The sequence below is a fragment of the Mustela nivalis genome (assembly GCF_964662115.1).
Source record: "Mustela nivalis genome assembly, chromosome: 12".
NCBI lineage: Eukaryota > Metazoa > Chordata > Mammalia > Carnivora > Mustelidae > Mustela > Mustela nivalis.
In genome coordinates this window covers 77,425,030-77,444,562 of record NC_139031.1, presented here as the reverse complement: position 1 = coordinate 77,444,562, position 19,533 = coordinate 77,425,030, and the positions used below count along the sequence as shown (strand labels likewise).

Sequence of the window (19,533 nt, the reverse complement as noted above, 5' to 3'; positions counted from 1 at the left end):
CTTTAGTATCTCATGGAAATCTTTAGTTATCTTACAGCATCTTAAAATACATTGAGTTATAAAGCTATGATTGTCCATATTATTCCTATTCATATATCTTAAAAAAAAACCCAAGACCCCAATCAAAATTCTGCATTTCTGATATAATATGTCCCATTTATTCTTTTTATTTTTAAATGTTCCCATTTAAATCAGCAAGGTTTTTTTTTGGCTCCTCAACAATTAATTATATATTTATACATTCAACACAGTAATAAAGTAAAAAGAAAAAAGAACATTTTCAGAGTCTGCCTCAGTACACATGAAGATTCCTTTCATCCTAACCCACTAAGCCCCCTTTCTCCTGACCCCCCTCCCCCGCCCCGACTATCTCCCATAAGGCAGAATGGGTGAAGTATCATGGTCTTACATAATGTAGTACATGCAGATGGGGAAGTGGGAAAAAAAAAAAATCAAGTAATTCACGGACAGTTAGATATCTGGACTTAGGCAAATCTGTTAAGTAGCCCAATGGTGCCTTGCCATTCCTCTGCCTTTCCTTCAGTAGTGTTCCCCCCAGTTCCGTGATCCTTCCTACCCAGGTGAACGCATTCCCAGCCCCCGTGCTCATATTGTGTGCTCTGTCCAGGGTCCCACACTGTGTCCCCATCAGCCTTCTCATGCTCCAAGCTTCTCATTTATTCCTCCACCAGCATTTACTTGCCTATCTCACTCCCTAGTGGTTATTTGATAAAGTAACTTTTTTTGAAAATAATTTCTTCAAGCCCAAATAATTTGCATTTTAAAAATTAAGTTGAACGTGGTGAAAGCTATGTCATAAACAGCATTGAAGGGACTTTGGCATGTTAAAATTAGCTCATGTCTTCACAGTCACATCCAATTATACAGGCCCATAGCTAGATCGTTTGACCAAGGTACGGCCCTACTGAGGTACGCCCATTGGTCTTGTTGGTCATGTCACATGAAATGAACATATAAATCCCCAGTGTGAAGCAGACATGTGAATGGCTTGGTGCAGACCCACAGCTATTACTGGAAAAGAACAAAGTTGCCAAAGGTCGGTGGATTCACCTTTGCGGATAAACGTCCATAAACGAGACACAGTGTCACATGGTCAGAGCTATACATTTACTCTCTGTGACTTTGCATGGATGGCGGAGATATTCCTGGCAATTAATGACTGAAGAAAGATTTGAAAATGCATCATAATTCTAAGAGAGTATGGAAACTCTTAAAAAAAACTTCAGAAGAGCATCTTGATCTTCACAGACAACAAAGAAAACCCTCACCCCCAGGAAAAACAAGCAGAGAACTCTGAAAGCTGAAACTATCCCATTGGAGTCTTTCAGATTTTGCTGGATGTTTGCTCTTTTCAGATCATTACAGGTTAAATTTTGTTTTCATTTTCAACTACCCAAACTTTTATTTAAGTTTTTGTTTTTTACATGAACACGCTGAAATGAGGAACACAAATCTGTTTTTATTAACCTCTTACATACGTGATGGAAGACTTCACCTCCAAATGAACTCACTTTGACTTGTCTTCTGATTTCTCCTTTTGAACCCTGTCCTTCCCAGAAACAGAAATGCTAAATTCTTTCTGACCAAAAGTGACCATCTACTTCTGGTCAGAAGAGAATGGGACACAGATTAGCTATCGTCCTTCGTCATCGACAGTACCCTCTACTCCCGAAGCGCACCCCACTTCCCAGCCCGGCCACCCCCTACCACTCGCCCAAGAGAGCAGCTCCCACAGCGTGATGGCTTAGTAAGAGTTCACTACGACCACTGCAGATATGAAACGCTTCTGTGACAGGGGCTGAAAATGAGCCTTATTGAAAGCAGAGTTTCCAGCAGTGGTCTGTGGAAATAGCTTTAGACTTTTCTCCTACAACTCGACCCCTCCAAGGAATGCTTAATCATATTTCCTCACACAACTTACTCAATGGTCCACCTGCTCGCCTATCCTCTCCAACCCGTTCCAATGGCTCTTATCTCATTTCCCAGAGTGGAGGGACATTTCTCCTCAGCCTCTATTACTGTTCCTTATTTTAAAATTCACATAAAGTCTTAGTATCAAACAAGAATAAGTCAGGAATTTCAAAAGCACTTAAAATGTAAAATAGTGGTTGTCAACTAGTTAATTTTTAAGGTTAAAATATGCTTCAATTTGTTTCAGTTTGAATATGGTAAAAACAAAACAAAACAAAACAAAACTATTTTTTAAACTCTCCTTTCTGGTTGCTGTCACTTTCTGAAATGGCAGAGCCTCTGTTCAGCCAAAACAACTGGCTTGGAAAAAAAAACCCATTTCTAGGGATTTCTAAATACAAAAGAGTTGTTTAGGCATTAGGATTATCTGGCACAATCTGTCTAATCTTTCTCTTCGGGGTTCCTAGAGTATAACTAAGCCCAGAAGAGGAGAGAAAGTTCTTTCTGGCTCACTCCATAATTCTTACTTAACCCATATTTTATGCCACTTCAGGCAGAAATCTGCTGAGAAGTTCACACACACACAAAAATTCGAAAGGCTCTTTAGGGACAATTTTGTCACCCTTGATAGAAATGACTACAGATGTACACACAGTCTCTACGGACTCTGCTTACTGCCACACTGGGCTCATGCATGAGAGGTCTTTATTTCCTCGCTTCGTGGCAGCTTAATTTTCAGCCTTCAGAAAAAGGATCATGTAGGGAGAGCAAGTCTAAATTGTATTCTGCCATCATTTCTAGCAACCTCTAATCATTTGTAAGAACTTAAGTGATAAATAACAAGTATGTAAATGACAACTGTTTTTACTGGAATCAGAAGAGTTTGATTTCAGAGGAGCCAATGCTATTTAAGAAACAAAGGTGTAGGCCTAGGAAACAAGGGTCATGTTGCTGATTCTAGAAATTTCTGTGTATTCTCTCCGTCATCCCAGCCCACTCTCTGATCACTCAGAAAACAACTATAAGAATATCTGCCATGAATACCTCCTCTACCATGTGTGGTAAAATGAGAAGATGGGTGACAGAACACTCAGTACAACGTGAAGGACTGTTCAAATGGAGGGCACTATCATCGGAGTGCAAACGGGACTGTGTGAACTCCATCGTGAGGCTTGAAATGGAAGGCTTTGATCTAAACACTTAAAATTAATAAGAACACTTACTTATGCAGTTAGTGAACGGGACCTTGTTGACGCTTTGTATGTTTCAATCTCATACCCATTTTTCTACTACAACTGAATTCTACATCATTTTATATAAATTCAATTCCTATAGCATGTTTACCCTTCATTGGTAAAATGCATGGTTGAATTACATTGTTGGTATATTTACGGCAGCAGGGAAATAAATATGTTTTAGAAAATGGCATTTTATCATCACTACCAAATTAAACAAGAAAGCAGGCTATGTTATCTTGATTATTTTGATAAAGAATGGCTTCAGGATTCAGTCACAGCACCTTAAATGGATGAGATTATTCATTACATCGTTATGCAAGGAAAAGGAATTAAACATATTGTGCTACAAATTTAAGAACTGCATCTAGTAAAAACATTAGACAAAAGATTATATAGTAATTCCGAAATCATGATAATTTAAAATAGAGTGAGATAGGGAAGCATTTCACTACTGTGACATCATTACGGAATACTTAAAGTAAGAAAATGAGTGGCTGTAAGAAACCAACTGAACTTGACGGAAGAAAAGGTAAGAGGTGAGATTTTAAGTACTTTTGGAAAGTACCAGTACGCTAATTAGAAAAGGCAATCTGTGCATAGGGGATAATTACCCAGCTAATTCAGAAAACATCACTGTGCTTTAGGCAACATACATCTTTCACTTCTCCTAAATATCTGATTCGTTGGGACAAGACATATTAAAAATGGTAGTTTTTGGAGAATAAAAAAAAAGACAATAGAAAAGTATAAGGCTTGACTTTAATTTGCAGACAAGTAGAGAATCACAAAATCAGGTATTTTAGGGCTGGGGGGCACTTCAGAGGGGCACTGCTATCCTATTTTTTTAAACACTTTATTTTATAAATGTTTTTGAATTAAATTTGAAGATAATTTTATAATCACCTTCATTTGATTCCTGGTACTGGCGGTGATACTCTTTCTTGGGGGAAAATCCCGGGAGTGTTGGGGTCTAGTTAGGGATGGATACAAACTTGCTCTCCTTTCTGAACACAGCTACGGGAATCTAGTTTAGCTAGATCTCCAAAGCCAGGGCTCAGGGAATTTGTCCTCCTCTATCCAGGAACCTGAGAAGACTGTGGAGTAGATCAGATGTGGGGGCCAGAAACAGCGGGAGTATTGCCTAGAAGAGCCCAACCCCATTACTTACTCACGTGTTTATGGACGCTTGGTGCTTTCATTTGGTAATGATTTTTCCATCTAGCTAATGATGTTTCAACATAAAACTTTGTTCCACTCCCCAAATGTTCTATCATTGGAGGTCTCACTAGCAACAGAACAGTAACTAGCAATACTCTATTGCAAGGAATCAAATGAGAAAGCAAAAACTGACACACTCATTTTAAGCTACATTATATAACAATGGCTCAGAACCCATAGTTTATGAATGAAATAAAGATACTTTATTTATTACACAGGCACTTGGATATTCACATGCCCAACACATCTGATACACTTAACAACTATGGAAACATGAGTGGAAAATGTCTGTTTGTAGGATCAAGAGAGAACCCTTCACCATGTAAAGGTGAATTAGTGCATTAACAATTTTCCCCTTACTTTCCTCTAAGAATTTCCAAAATCCACTGAAGTTTCAAAAAGTTACACTTGAAATAATATGCGACAAAAACTGATCTACATTCCAACTGGTATGCTAATTCGAATTTTGAGCAGTTTAAACTTTTATCACAATGCAACATATTTATAGTCATGCTTGAACAGATTAGGTTAGTAGCATGCATTCCATTCTGCAATATGAATATTGTTAATCTATTTCCCAACAGAAGTCAAAAGATGCCCGGTGCATAGAAAAATACAAATCACTGTAGTCAATATATTATGGGACTGTTCTGGGGACTTACACGGTGATGATGAAAGTCCTGAAATGCCATGCCCACAAAAGCACATTAAAAAGGAGATAAACATATTTTATCAGACAATCTCTAAAAAATTAAAAGATGAGGGCTTTAAATGTGGGGGATGTTCTTGGCTGTGTGCTTTGCATAGCGCCTTTCTGCTCACCTCCTTCTGGCTTGATTGGTCCATCAGACACCACCTTCCTGAGGGCTAGCTGGCTTTGGTCTTGGTTGCCATTGGCTGGTGGAGGCAGATTATCAGACTGAGTTCTTTGAATGGGGAGGACGCCTGCTATGCTGTGTCTGTGCTGCTTCCTGGCATGATTAGTCTGACCGCTTTTATGTGCTGCTGTGGCAGTGTGGGTGAAATGGAAACCCAGAGTATGTATCCTCAGATGGAACCAGCTTCAATGTTACTCATGCAAACAGAAGTGATCTTTTGCTCGATCCCAGGAAGTTGTGTTCTCAAAGGCCAAAATGACACCACATGCACAGCACTAGAGGGGTTAAAACTGGCTGTTTCTCAGGAAATGAAGACTTGGGGAGATGGGGCTAACATCAATCTCTCTCCGTGATCTGGCTGACGCTGCTTGGAAGTGAAACGGCAGCTCCGTTTGTCAGATCTCTGCACTTGTTCGGTTTTTGCATATCGACTGACTAAGTTTTTGCAAACTCAACGACAAAACAGCAGTTAAGTTGGGTGAGCGGTTACTCTTTGATCAGCATCTTGACTGTGTAAGGATTTCCAATGGTTAGAAAAGGAAATAACCTAGAAATTCTCTGATAGGGTATACAAAGTGTGATCCAAGAGAATGGACCCGACTGTGTTCCTGAATGAGGTGACACTGCCTCATCACATATGTCTATACATCTATTAATATTATGTACTTTTTGGAAAATATAAGACTTGATTTTCTTCACAGATGTGTTTCCCAAAAGGCTAGAAAGTTTCCCACATGGAAAGCTACAACATTTCACATGCATAATTCATTGAGGTTTTTAAGCTGGAAATGGCTTTCCCCCTCCCGCTCCGCTCAAGAACTCGACTGTTGGTCGCATTACTCTTCTGCCCAACAATTTCTGAGTGTTTTCGGATGCGAGAATCTCATCTCTAATCAGCTCTAAATGCTTGTGTGTGTGCTTTTTTCTTTTTTTTTTTTTTTTCTTTTTTTCTTTTGGTGTAATGCCTGGAAAACTGGCAGCCACTTGTGCTTATAATTCCTGGATTCTCAAGGATATTTCGGTGCACACGAAAAGGACACACAACACTGCTTTGCCTGCAAACATCACAGACACAGCTACCAAATACTGTGAGCCAGGTTGGATGGATGGTGGAGACAGAGGGGAAACAGCCAGTTTTACTGCAGTCCACGTACATAAAGAAATGAAAAAAAAAAAAAAAAAAGAAATCTAAATAAGAAAGAGCGGATTGATGTCTTGGTACTGTTCTCACATGGACAGAGGGACAGAGGACAGAGGGAGCAGGGTCTGCCAAAACACGGAAAGCGAACAGGGAAGGACAGCAGGAGAGAGAGAGGCAACAGATGAACAGGAAGCTGCCATGCTGAGGAATTTATTTGCGTCTTTTACTTGGTTGCAGGCGGAGCTGCTGCACCGCGGCTTCGGCGGCGGCTATGGCAGCCCCAGCATCTTCCAGGTGGCTCTGGGCGACGCTGGTTTTGCTCTGACTGCGCGACGGTCCGTGAGAGCGCAGGTGGCCTTCGGAGGAGGATTTCGAGCTACCGGGACTACTGTGGGATTTCTCAATGGTGGGAACCTGCATGTCTGGTTACAAGAGGGTGAGACGTGAGTTAACAGTGCTCCAGCGTTCCTCCTGTCAAGCTTGGTCTCACACAATTTGGAACTGTCTAAGATTTATGTTAATTCGGTTTCCTTTCGGGCTCATTTATGCAACTGCTCGCCACTCCGTAATGTGATTAAACATTCGGGAAACAGTTTTGGGGAGGAAAGTCAAAAGGATAATCATGGTGAGAAGAGATAAGTCTGAGAAGAGGGCAGACATCTCACCAGCCTCATGGAAATGCGTATGTTAGCTTTCAGTTTCTCCAAGCCACCGCTAATTCTAGGAGGGACCAGGCAAGAGACAAGAAGCTCACATGCCCACGGAGGAGTTTTCAGTGAAAATGCAGGGAATTCCCGGATGAAGGGGCCTGAGTCACCAGGACACATAAACAGTAGAGACTGGAGAATCATGTCTCAGAGGGTTTCAGAGAACGTCTATAGAGATCCCACATTTACTATGGCCGTCAGAGAGAGAGATCTGTATGCTAATGATCTTCCAGAAAGTTAATCAGGGTAGAGTTGATCTGGCTAAGTGGAATCCATAAATGACCTATAAAGCTCATTCATAAGTCATCTGTAGCCCTCATGGTCAGTCCGTGGTTTGTCATATCAACTCAGTGGCCTACTGGACTTGGCCTCGTGGTTTTCCATCTCCGAGAACACTTGCACTTGTGACCCATTCCTTTCTAATGTACAAAGAACCACTTTTCAATTTGATGTACTTTCTGAGAAGAGGAGAGAAGGGAGCAATGCTCAGGTCCGGTATAAAAATTTATAGTTGACACTTAAAAATAGTTCAGTATGTCTAGGTAAGATACTACATGGTTATCTCATCTAGGCAGTCACTTGGTTGATGATGAAGGTTAAGCTTGTGTTGTAGGATCATTGGCAACGAACCTCTCGAAGGAAAAGCTCATTCACATGGGAATGCTGTGCAAACTGCCAAACCCAAGGGATAACATTACCATTTCAAAAATAATGATAGTAGTTCAAAAAAAATCATAGAATTAGCTCGAGGCCAACATTTAGGAAAGGTATAATCAAATTTTGACATACCCATTGTTTCAGTGACATGGGGAAAATGATCTTGATATGGTAAGTAAAAACCAGGATGCAAAATTATATATGTTGTTATATTACACATATATGAGTAAGAATATACCTTTGAAAAAAATAGGGGTTTAAACAACGAGAAAATATATGCATAAATGGTAATGATGAGTATGTCTAGTCAATGAAATGTTGAGGATTTTTATTTTTCTTTATGAAATACCCCCAACATATTTTATAAAATCATATTATCATTCATTTTGACAGCTGGAAATAATCCAACAGCTCCTATAGCCCAACCCCCTCTGTTGTACCATTTGAAAACCAGAGTCAGAGAGGTAAAGATCACAGAGTCATACACCTAATTATGTGCTGATCTGAGACTAAAGCCCATTTTTCCTGATTCCATATCCATTACTATTTGTAGGATATTATATTACATACTTTCCAAAAGAATCCAACACTGTAAAATATATTAAGTATACAAGCATTCATATTCAAAAGTTACTGAGTGAACAAATAGAAAAAAGCTTTTTCTACTTGAAATAACTCCTACCCTTGGATGGGTCAGGGAAGATACCATGGCTTCTGCTTTTGATGACAGACGGCTTTGGAGACTGCTGGCTGCTCTGACTGGAATGAGACTTGCCATGATCAATGCTTTCAGTCTGTTCTTTGAGAGAATACCATCTAGGAGTGTTATCGAGATGAGATGTGCTAGATAAATCAATCAATACCTGAAAAAAGGCAATAGGTCAATGAAATTGATATGATTCATTCATTACTTGTTTCTGTGATCTGAAATTTACTCAAGGATATAAGCCAAAAGACATAGTATGACTTTGAAGATGACAAGACTGTCTTCCTCATTTTTCTTTACCCATGACATTGGGAGCAAAGTCTTGTGCATATTAGATGCCTGAAAAATATTTGATTAGAGGCACCTGGGTGGTGCAGTCGGTTGGGTATCAGACTCTTGATTTCGGCTCAGGTCATGATCTCAGGGTTGTGAGATCGGGCCCTGCACAGGGCTCTGCTCTGCTCTGCTCTCCTGCTGCCCTCCCCACTGTGAACTCTCTCTCTCTCTAAAATAAATATTTTTTTTTAAATGAACTTTTGATTAAACTGAACTGTATAAAATCTTTGTTAGTTACATTATTTGGAGATGATGTAAAAAGGTGGAGTCTCAACTCAATCTTTGTGAATGAAAGTCCTCTTTTGTTAAATGAACACATTTAGTAATAAACTCGGATATCTTTTTTTTTAAAACTAGGATATCATTTTTAAAAATTTGCTTTTAGTTACGAGAGGGACAAAAGAAAAAAATGGATTATTTGCAATTACTGACTTATTCCTTGTATTTTAAAACATACTTTAACTCATATTTGAAATAGAGATATGACTAACAATTTATGGTGAGAAAGTATTGTGTCATGGTTTGACTAGCAGCATTTTTTAAATTCTTAGTAGTTCATGAGTAATAACCCATTTCACAATTGCTGGCATTTTAGATTTGATGAGATATAAAAAAACGAGAATGAACACAATGAATATATGCTCTAGGTTCATGTCAACAATAAATTATAAGGACTACATAAATCAGTTTTCTGAAATGGAACATTAAGTCAGATAGCATATTGCATCCTAGAACTGTCCAAAGACTAGTACCAGGGGCCATACCAGCAAGGAAGCCTACAAGTAAAGGTCAAATGGCCAAGTTTTGATAGGAAAGAAAAGTATGGAGTCTTGGAACCAAATAAGGTCTCATGGCACATAGACTAAACAACTGTTGTCCATTGTTTCTGGGAAGGGATATCATATTGTTTAGGTGTTATTTTATTTTTGAAGATGATTTTTTTTAACATTAATTTATAACTTCTGCTTTAAGTAAAGATTATTAAATATAGTATATTTTTTGAAATATGATAGATTTAAAAAAAGGCACAGGATCTGACCACTGCACCAGATTTCATGATTAGGTTAGATTCCATGTGAACTTACATAAAATTGTTTTGCATTGTTTTCTCCTACTTCTAGTTCTGTCTCATAAAATATTTTGAGAGATTTTTCTTGGGATGCTTAAAGGAAATAAGAATGCAGAAAGTCACATCAAACCATTGACAGCTGCAGTGAGGAAGAACAATTAAGTACCTGAAAATCTATTTAAAAAATCTAGCTCATTTTATAGTAATCTGCCTCAAATTTGGATTCACAGCATGATTGCATATCTCCAACCAAAGCAATTAATAATTCATCTGAAAATTAATTATAAATTAATAATTCAATAAAATCAACAGTGAATTTAATTAATAAATTAATACATATTAATTAATTAATAATCGATAAAATTGATAGTAAAATTAATAAAACTTAATAAATAGTAAAAGTAATAAAATTTAATAAAATTAATAAATTAATAAAAGTACATCAAATGGCAGAATGAAAACCATTACTCAAATTACTATTCATCCAGTCAAAGAATAAATCAGGAAATATATCCTACCTACAAAAGGGCTTTCACCAAAATGATAATCTAATAAACTTAAGAAATATGCTTGTATCAGTAAACTTTAATTGGTGGCTTATAGTGAAAGCAAATAAAGAAAAGGAAACCAGATGCTCACCTCACCAAGAAAGTCATTGGAAGAAAATCTATCATAATCCCAGACTGTCACCTCCAAGGTTTTCTTCTTGAGCTACAGTTTAAATCAAAATGTTATTAACCCCACAAATTTTCATCACATCTATTTTTCACTTCCTTAAACTGTTTCCATTTGTGTAAAAAGACTTCAAACTTTATCTAAAATGTAGGTTTATATTAAATATTATGTAAAATGTCAGTGATTTTAGAGTCCGACCTAGTATTTGTTCATAAGAGACCTCAAACTTTTCCTAATTCCCTCTTTTCTAAACCTCCCTATTGATTTTTAAAAAGAAAAAGAGCAGAATCTATAAATGCTCTTTAAATACATGGATTTATAGGATGCAAAATTGCCTAGGTTATTTAGGTAACATATTTAGATTGGAGTTTTTTTATTTTAGTAAAATGCCAAAAAATAAAGTAGCATTGTCTTATTTCTGTGGGTAAATTTAACTTATTTTAAATTCAAGAATCCAGATTACAATTTGTACCTAGCCTCAACTTCATAATCAAATTAGAAATCTTCCAGAGGACAAATCCTAAATCTCCTTGAAAATCCTTTCAGTTTGTCTTCTGTATGTCTTTGTCTGTAAAGTTTAGCCCCACAATGCCTGATTCATAAGAGGCCTTAATTTAGAGAAAAGATGAATTCTTAAACTGCTGTCTGGTGCAACAACACATTCATATACACTGAATATTTTCTTTGTATTATTTGTAAAAGTCAAAATATAGCCAGCTATTATTTTTGTAATATATACACATCAGATCATTATGGATACCATAAACTTATACAATGTATTATGTCAATTATCTCAGTAAAACTGGAAAGAAGTAAAAGTGATTGACCAAATTTTACCAAAAAAATATATAGCTAGTTGGAAAATATTTTCCCCTAAAATTTGATAAATGTGTCCCAGTCTGGATATTTAAATTTTACAATAATTGATGGAAGATGTTTCTTTATTTCTTTATTTTTGGGCTCTTTCTTATAAGGCACACATTTACACTCATGGTAACTTTGCCCCGTACCTATTTCTTTTCACTTGGCTATGTTTATTATCTGTATTTTACACATTTCTTTTTGTTTGCATGGCAAAATTGATAGATTACAATTCTGCAATAATTTTGTCATCGGTTTTCTTATATTAGCCTAAATATGTTATATAGACAATAATCATTGCATACCTGTTCCATGGAGATACTTTTATAAATTACTGTTTGATTCCATTCAGGATTAAGACTTTTTTGAACATATTTAGTCCTCCTCTTGTACTCAGCACTGAATTGGAAGGAAAAAAAAGAGTTATCTTGATTATTCACCTTAACTGATGCCTTCACAGCCAGCATGCAGACATTTTAAAATGAAATTTTGTTTTAAACATTATGCAATCATCCCATCACCTTCCTGTCTAAAACCTTTTTTTAAGTTGAATACAAAATGACAATTTAAAAATATGTTGGACGCCTTTAGTTTCATTTGTCCTAAAGTAGTTTTTAAAGAAAGGCTTTTAGGTGTTCTAACTCTACCATCATTTTAGAACCTTTCTCTTTCCTGAATCCAGGAGACTGTTGCATGAACTAGATGGTAACATCAATATCTTCTTCCCCATAAAATATAATTTGGTATCTCACTTTCTAATACTTTTGCTTCTAATCATGTCCGCAAAGCCAAATGGTCTTTTTTTTTTGTCTGTATAAAATTGTAATGATTGTTTTGACTGAGGAAAGGATGAGAAATGTTTGTTGCTACAGCTGAGATTCTATGAACATTTGTTACCTTGTACTTAAAGTATAATTTGACACTCTTAGTAAAGCAGGATATTTAGTTATAAAGGAATTACATAAAAATTCTGGGTTTATGTCAATAGCCTGGATAAATCATTACAAACCAGATCAAAATAGTTCCTCATTCCTTACAACCTGGGGCATGTGAATTTTTCCTTGATTTTTCCATTCCGTCTGAGCAGCAGTTAGAAGTTTGTATCCCAAACTTATTCTAGTTAAGACAAACAGAACATCTATAGCTGACATCTACCAGATCATGGGGTTGGAATTACTGTTGTTTGCTATTAGCCAATGTTACCCACACAGATGAGGCCTTTATCCAATCCTCATGGCCTTTTCCCCAAATTTTCTGCATAGCCTTATAGCTTAGGTCCTAGATAATACTTCAGCTCCCATGGGCAGCAGAGTCCTAAAAACCAACCTAGTCATCTGGAGTCCTTTCCCGTGCTTTGATTTTACAAATTGTTTTTTCTAAAGGGACCAGATCCTGACCCTTGATTTGTTGTTCCTAACTCTTGTTAGACCCTGGTCTCAAGCACAGCCACATCCTGGAATACCTCCTCCTATTGCTTCCCAGGTACTAATTTACCCTAACCATTCTAGACAGAGCAACTGACAATCAAGCTCTAGTTTCCACTCACTTTTATCATGTCTCTCTTCTATCTTCAGCTTTATTCTCTTTCTTATCAGCCACACGCCAGGGCAGGAATTCCCAACATGAACTGCATATTGGCATCACCCAGGAATCTGAGTTCCGAGGCTGCCAAGTAGGGCCCAGCACTGCACCCACATTTCCCTGCCCTGTACCTCCAAGGAGAACCTGATTTCATACGTCTGGGATGAGGCTTGAGTAGTAGAATTTAAAAAAATATCCCAGGTCAATCTAATGTGCAGATGGAGAACCAATGAACTTAAAACAGTTCCCAAGACCTCCTGTGTCAGCCACTGAGAAGTAAATTCAATTTAAGAAAAAAAGCATCATTCTCGTCACTTCTAACTAACTCATTTGTGTGAAAATGAGAGCAGGATTTGACCATATTTTCATTCAGGACAAATTGCAAACAATTTTAGGGAAATGCATATGCAAGGATTTAAAGAAACGGGAGTTCTCAAAGACTGTAGACAGTATAAATTTGTACAGTTTTTAGATGAATTTTAGATGAAACTGGTGAAGATTATGGACCCAAATACCTAGAAAATTCTACTTTGACTTCTGCCACTTCCACTTTACAGAAGTTTTCCCACCTTTGCACAAAGAATGTTTTTAAGAACATTCACCATAACATTGTTTCTAATAGCATATTAATAAGATAATATGTATTATGATACATTCTTTCAATGAAATAGTAAGCATCAGTTAAAGTGAATAATTATATACCTTCATAAATTAAGATGGATAAATCTTGAAAAAAAGTTGAGCAAAAAATGTGCAGAAAGATAACTATAGTGAGTTATGATTTAAAATCAAAATCATGGGAAATAATATAGTAAAATATGAATACATGTATATAAAATAAATGCATATAAACATCATAAGACAGTTTGGCAATTATAGGTAATAAATTCTATTTAGTGGTTATCTCAAGTGGACAGGGGAATGGTTTCAGAGGGCCTCAGGGTATCCATAAAATATTTTTAATAAAAAAATGAAGACTATATAGCAAAATACTGAAATTTGATGGAACTAAATGGCAAGAACACAAGTATTTGTTAGTTATTTTCTATAATTTTCATTGATTTTGAAATATTTCACAATATAAATTCAAAATAACTTTGGTAAGCTCTGTTCCTTTATATCTTATGTTTTTGATTTTTTTTTTTTTTTAAAAATAATGACATGGGAAGAATGGATGTGACCACTTTCAAGATAATAGCAAGCCTTGGTTACTACTTTAGAATTCATGGCTATTTCTCTAGGTAGGCATACTTAGAAGAAAAACACATGACAATATAAGTTTTAAGGCTTCTATTTGTTTTGGGCTTTGTAAGTAAGGTAATGAGATCATGGGGAAACATACGGATAAGGTTCATAATACAGGGGAATAGTAGTAAATTATTTTTTTCCAATGCTGAAAAATTAAATGCTTAACTTTTCAAAAAGATAGGAATTAACGTCAAATGCAAACTCAAGTATTTTCACTAAAATCCTAGATATGTCAGTATTTGTGAAAATAGTCTGTATTATTTAAATGTCTTTTCTGAATCTATGAATAATTGTTATTATAATTTTTCACCTGCATATTTTAGTCATTTTTTCACTTACACATTTAACAGAAGTTCTTAATTCATATATGAAAAGCAATTTATAAAGTAAGCACATTAAAATAAAAACAGCTCACATTCATTAAAAGCTTAGTTTTTCCCAAGCAGAGTTCTAAATGCTTCTTATGTATTAACTCATTTAATCCTCATGGAAATTTTATGAGACAGGATTAAAAAAATGAAACTCAGTGAATTAAGGTATGTTGGAAAGGCTGTATAGTTATTAACTGGTGAGGCCATGATTCAAGCATAGGGCAACACTGATTGGTTGCTCTTAAACGTATGCTATTATGAACTCAATTGATTAGGCTCACAAAAAGTGAATAATCCACCAATTTCTTAACTTCAGGTTTAAGAGCTGAAGTACCTAGTTTGTCTTCTTTACCATAGAACCTAATGTTCTTCACTTCAGTTTAAATATATATACTTCCTATATATGTAATATAAATTATATACAATATGTGTGTATATGTATATATACACATATCATAAAAATTAGGCCAGTGTTAGAGTTGTTCAGGCAAATTCTGAATAGTATATCCTAAGAGAGTGTTGTGAAATGAAGTATAATTACTATAAATATTTATTCTTGTCCAGATCCACTCAGAAACAGCCACAATTGGGGGGGAATTTAATGTTATTAGTGAGTTTGCCATTCTTCAATTCTCTTTGGACTCAAGGAGTCTACTGCCTTTAGAATTAATGCAGGAACACACCATTTGCCCCCACTATTTCTGGTGGTGCTGTGTCAATGATAACGCAATCCTTTGCAGAGTTTTTTTTTTTGGTCTTGAATGTTATGGCTCAGAGATGGTCACACAAAGCAAGTCCTTTTAACCCCTGTTTTAGAACTGCCACGAACTGACCATCTTGAGCACTGATCTCAATGGGCTGTGTTTCCACTTTACACAATTGAAAACTGCTGGCACTTCTCATAGCCACATCAAAATCTGGACTGACAAGTTGAAGGTGACTAGGTAAGCAGTGGGATTCTTAAATGTGAGCCTGAATTAGGTCGAGAAAAAAGCAGAGCCCATTTTCCTTTCCCTTCTTTGTCTGGAAAACACATTATATTCCCTCATTGGAAGATTGCAATAATGATATTATATTAGAACAATTAGGTTGTATCTAATAATCAAAGAAGTTTTTTAATAAGGGAAAATAAAAAGTTAATTAATCAAGATGGGTCATGGTGCTAATAAAAATATTAACCTTCATCTTCTTGAAGTTTTGACTAATCAACTTCTTTTCTCTTTCATTTTTTAAATTATTTACTAGTTACCTCCTCAGGGGTAGACATGCTTTTATGACAGGCAGAAAAAGATACATGAAATTCAATTATTCTCCCCTATACTAGAAGAAAAAAAATTCTCTGAGTTTCTCTAATTTCAAAAAAAGTAAGAAAGGTGAATGGAATATGATGGCTTCTTTGTATTTCTCTTTCATAGAATTATCTGAAATACTGAAGGTTTTCATTTCTTTTATTTGGTTTTCCTTTATTGGAAATCATACACACAAGCACGTGCACAAGCGCGTGTGCACACACACACACACACACACACACACACACAATTTATTTTTAATTACTCCTCTAAGGATTTTCCTTTAATTTAGAAAGAAGCTCCAATCATATCCCGTCTTATGAGCCGTACTGTTCTGAGCAGCAGTATGTTTTTGGCACATCACTTGACAGTCTGTGCTCCCTGAAGTCAGAGCCTATGTGGCCATTTGTCAGTTCTATCTACCCTTAGCATTTTGCACAGTGTCTAGAACATTCTGTGCTAAAGAAATGTTTATTGGACGAATCCTTAAAATATACTTCTATTTTTTTCCCTTAAAATCAATTGAAATGAAAAAAGATTTGGCCTTTGAATTGTAAATGCATGCAACACCTGTCCCTGCTTTATAGAGGTCCTGGAGGAAACAGTCTGATATGTTAACAAGGACGTTTAGAGAAAGTCCGGTCTGGAACTGAACTTCCAGCTATCATGATAATGAAAATCAGCTTCAATCAGAGCAAAATCTCATTCATGGCAAAAGGCCTGTACTTTGTCAAACAGTATAATGAGAGAAAACGAGAGTGAGATCCTTCAGATTTGCTCTTTTCCACTTCTTAGTTAGCCAGGGCCAAGGACTGAGTTCATGCACTCTGGAGGCTCTTTTCTTGTTTCCCCTCCTCTCGGGGCTGACAACTGGGTTTTCAGAGCTTCTGAGTATAGTGCTCCAAGGGTGGGAAGAGGGAACGACAGGAGATGAGAAAATTGGACCAGTGAAATTCTTATTAGCGAACAGGATTTTTTTTTTTTAATTTTAAGAATGACAAATGTATTATATTTTATGATTGAAGAAAACTTGAAGAAAACAAAGTTGTTTGGTTTCCTGGCAGTATTGTTAAATTATTTTGTATAATTCTATAGCCCAACCATTCCACATCATTTTTTTGTGGGTATAACTGATCATGGGCAACTTGATGTAGCCAATCATAAAATAAGAACAATCCATCAACTTTCTTACTTGCAACTTTCTTAAGCTGAAGTATCTAGGTAGCCTTTCCTATAACCTACCCTACAATCTAAAGGTCTTCACCTGAATTTAAATATATGTGTGTGTGTGTGTGTGTATGTATACATATATACACATATGTATATTTCCTGAATATAAATTATATGCATTTGTATGTATACACATATCATAACAATTTTAGGCCAGTTTCAGAGTTGCTTCCAGAAATTCTAGGGGTATAACCTACCCTAAGTTATTATGTAACTGTACATAATACCAAGGATACTATCGAGTGCCATTTATTGAGAGCCTATTACGTATCAGACATTATGCTTATTACTTCTGGTTTATTACTGAGTCTATTTTATTAAAAAAAACCTAAAGGGGTGTTATTATTATTCTTATTTAGCAGAAGAGGAGATCGTTTTAGAGAAACCTCACAACTTCCAAGAGGCAGGGTTGAAATTCAACCCCAAGTTCTTTAGGACTTAATTCAGTGGCCTCCTGAGCCAAAATTTCAGTGTCAGTACCTTGTTATTATTAGTTCTTCTAGCTCTGACAGTTCTCAAAGAAATGGTGGAAGTGACTTCTAGATGAAACACACGGTGAGAAAGTGCCTTCTAGATCTTTGAAATTGTAACCAGAACATCCCGGACTGTTTCAGCCATTATCTACATTTACAAAACACGCTCTTTCCTAAATTAAAGACAGACAATCATTGTCATTCTGACAATTTCCCCCCAGTTTGTCTAGATAAAGGATAAGAAGGTTCTGAATAAAGTGACTGATAATGTCTGTCCTAAAATGACACTATCTTTTTCAACCAAACTAATTTTGCACATCAGTCTGAGACCTATCTGGATGAGTGATCTGGGTGCTGTCCTGAGACGAGGGAACTAGTCATAATAAGCAATCTATCACAGGATCCAATTTACCATGATTCTGCGTGCAAGGAAACACGAAGTCTCTGGCCACTAGAAAGAGTGAGGTGACTAATCCTATTCTTTACAATATTTAAATATCTATACCTTTCAAAATCAGAAAAAACTTCTTTTGGGCAACAGCTCATCAGGATTAGTAAAGATGTCAGATTTTAATGTTGCAGATGAAACCAAATCCTGTACCATTAATATTCTGGGTGTGATTAAAACTCTCATCAGCCCATTGCTACAGATGGTGCTAGATCCACCTCCCCAACTAAATAATACATTTAATATATAATGTAATGAGATGTGCAGAAGAATGTGTTCAGTTATGTATTTGAAAGCTACCCTTAGCTGACCATGTAATGATGTACCACGTTGTGAGCTCTATTAGAAGACAGTTTCCTACTACTGGCAAAGAAAGGAGGAAGCTCTCATGTTGTTGCCACTGTGGGAGAGCAAGTCAATAATGGTGTCCTACTGCATGGCGCTGTCTTTGCGGTGCAGAAAGTATAATGGCATGGAAATGTTTTGATATGGGGTCTAAGTAAGAGAAAAAGACTAGAGAACTATGATATTTAGGATGACATTCATGCCCAGTACTGGACATCTGGAAGGTCAGCTAGTTTCTTGTGAAAAATGACTAGATTTTACTTTTATTTGTAATAGAAGACCCAGAAGAACTTAAGCCATGGTTATCACAGAGAAGTGAAAAGAATCTTAGTGGACAAATTATATAGAAAAAACCAGTTACACCTAATTTCAGGGTGGTATTTCCTTATTCATATCTTTTTCCTGTTTTTAATATTTTCTATTTTTCAGTGTTCTATGCCACACATCTACCAAACCTGTTCAGTAATGTTGTAATCCAAACAATTTGCTGGTGGCCTAATTCAATAGACACCAACATGTAAAAAGATGCAAATTACAGCCCAAGCCAAATGGCAGGTGAATATACACAAATAGGCAAAAAAATAAAAATAAAAATAGACATTACAGCATAGCTTGATACTGAAAGAGAACCAACTCTACCTTGCATTCTGGACAACCATGACTTGACTGCATTGATTCCGAGAGCGAGAGTGAAGGATACAACAGGCAAGTTGGAAAGACAGGAAGAAAAAAGTTAGAAACAGAAATAAGGAAGAAAATACGAGAATAATAACTGGAGGAGCTACACCTTAACATATAAACAACATGAGGCAGAAAAGAGTCTTGGAGCTAAGGTGAAAATAACAGCTCTAAACCAAATAACAGCCAAATGCCTTGGCCACTGTAATCTGTAGGAGTAATCTAAGGAAAGGTTTACAGACTGAATAAAGGTAGTTGATTAGTTCCCTGTGGGGCAAATCCCACCCAGCAGGCATGTTTTGTCTGACAAAATATGGGCAATGGCTTTAGGTGGGAAAAATCACTCTTTATTTCACTCTAGTTCCCTCCTTCCCTGTTACTCATTCCAGAATAACTGACATAGTCCTGTTATCTGCCTGCCCTTTCAGGTTATTCAAGGATGTAATAGTCTA

At 36.4% G+C, this 19,533-nt stretch overlaps 1 protein-coding gene across 8 annotated transcripts in view; it reads right to left on the bottom strand.

Annotated features, from left to right (window-relative positions):
* PCLO (piccolo presynaptic cytomatrix protein) overlaps positions 1-19,533 on the bottom strand; it is a 407,515-nt gene that overhangs the window by 54,009 nt on the left and 333,973 nt on the right. For 3 of the 8 annotated variants that reach the window (XM_082692496.1, XM_082692498.1, XM_082692502.1), the window contains exons 16-21: positions 19,043-19,069; positions 11,724-11,817; positions 10,522-10,593; positions 8,454-8,634; positions 6,635-6,829; positions 5,211-5,393 (exon numbers count right to left, since the gene is read on the bottom strand). In XM_082692496.1, the coding sequence (XP_082548622.1) occupies positions 5,211-5,393; positions 6,635-6,829; positions 8,454-8,634; positions 10,522-10,593; positions 11,724-11,817; positions 19,043-19,069 (752 nt within the window). Of the gene's footprint in view, positions 1-4,073; positions 4,265-5,210; positions 5,394-6,634; positions 6,830-8,453; positions 8,635-10,521; positions 10,594-11,723; positions 11,818-19,042; positions 19,070-19,533 lie in introns of all 8 variants that reach the window. The other 5 variants (XR_014300995.1, XM_082692497.1, XM_082692500.1 and 2 more) reach the window with 5 other exon arrangements.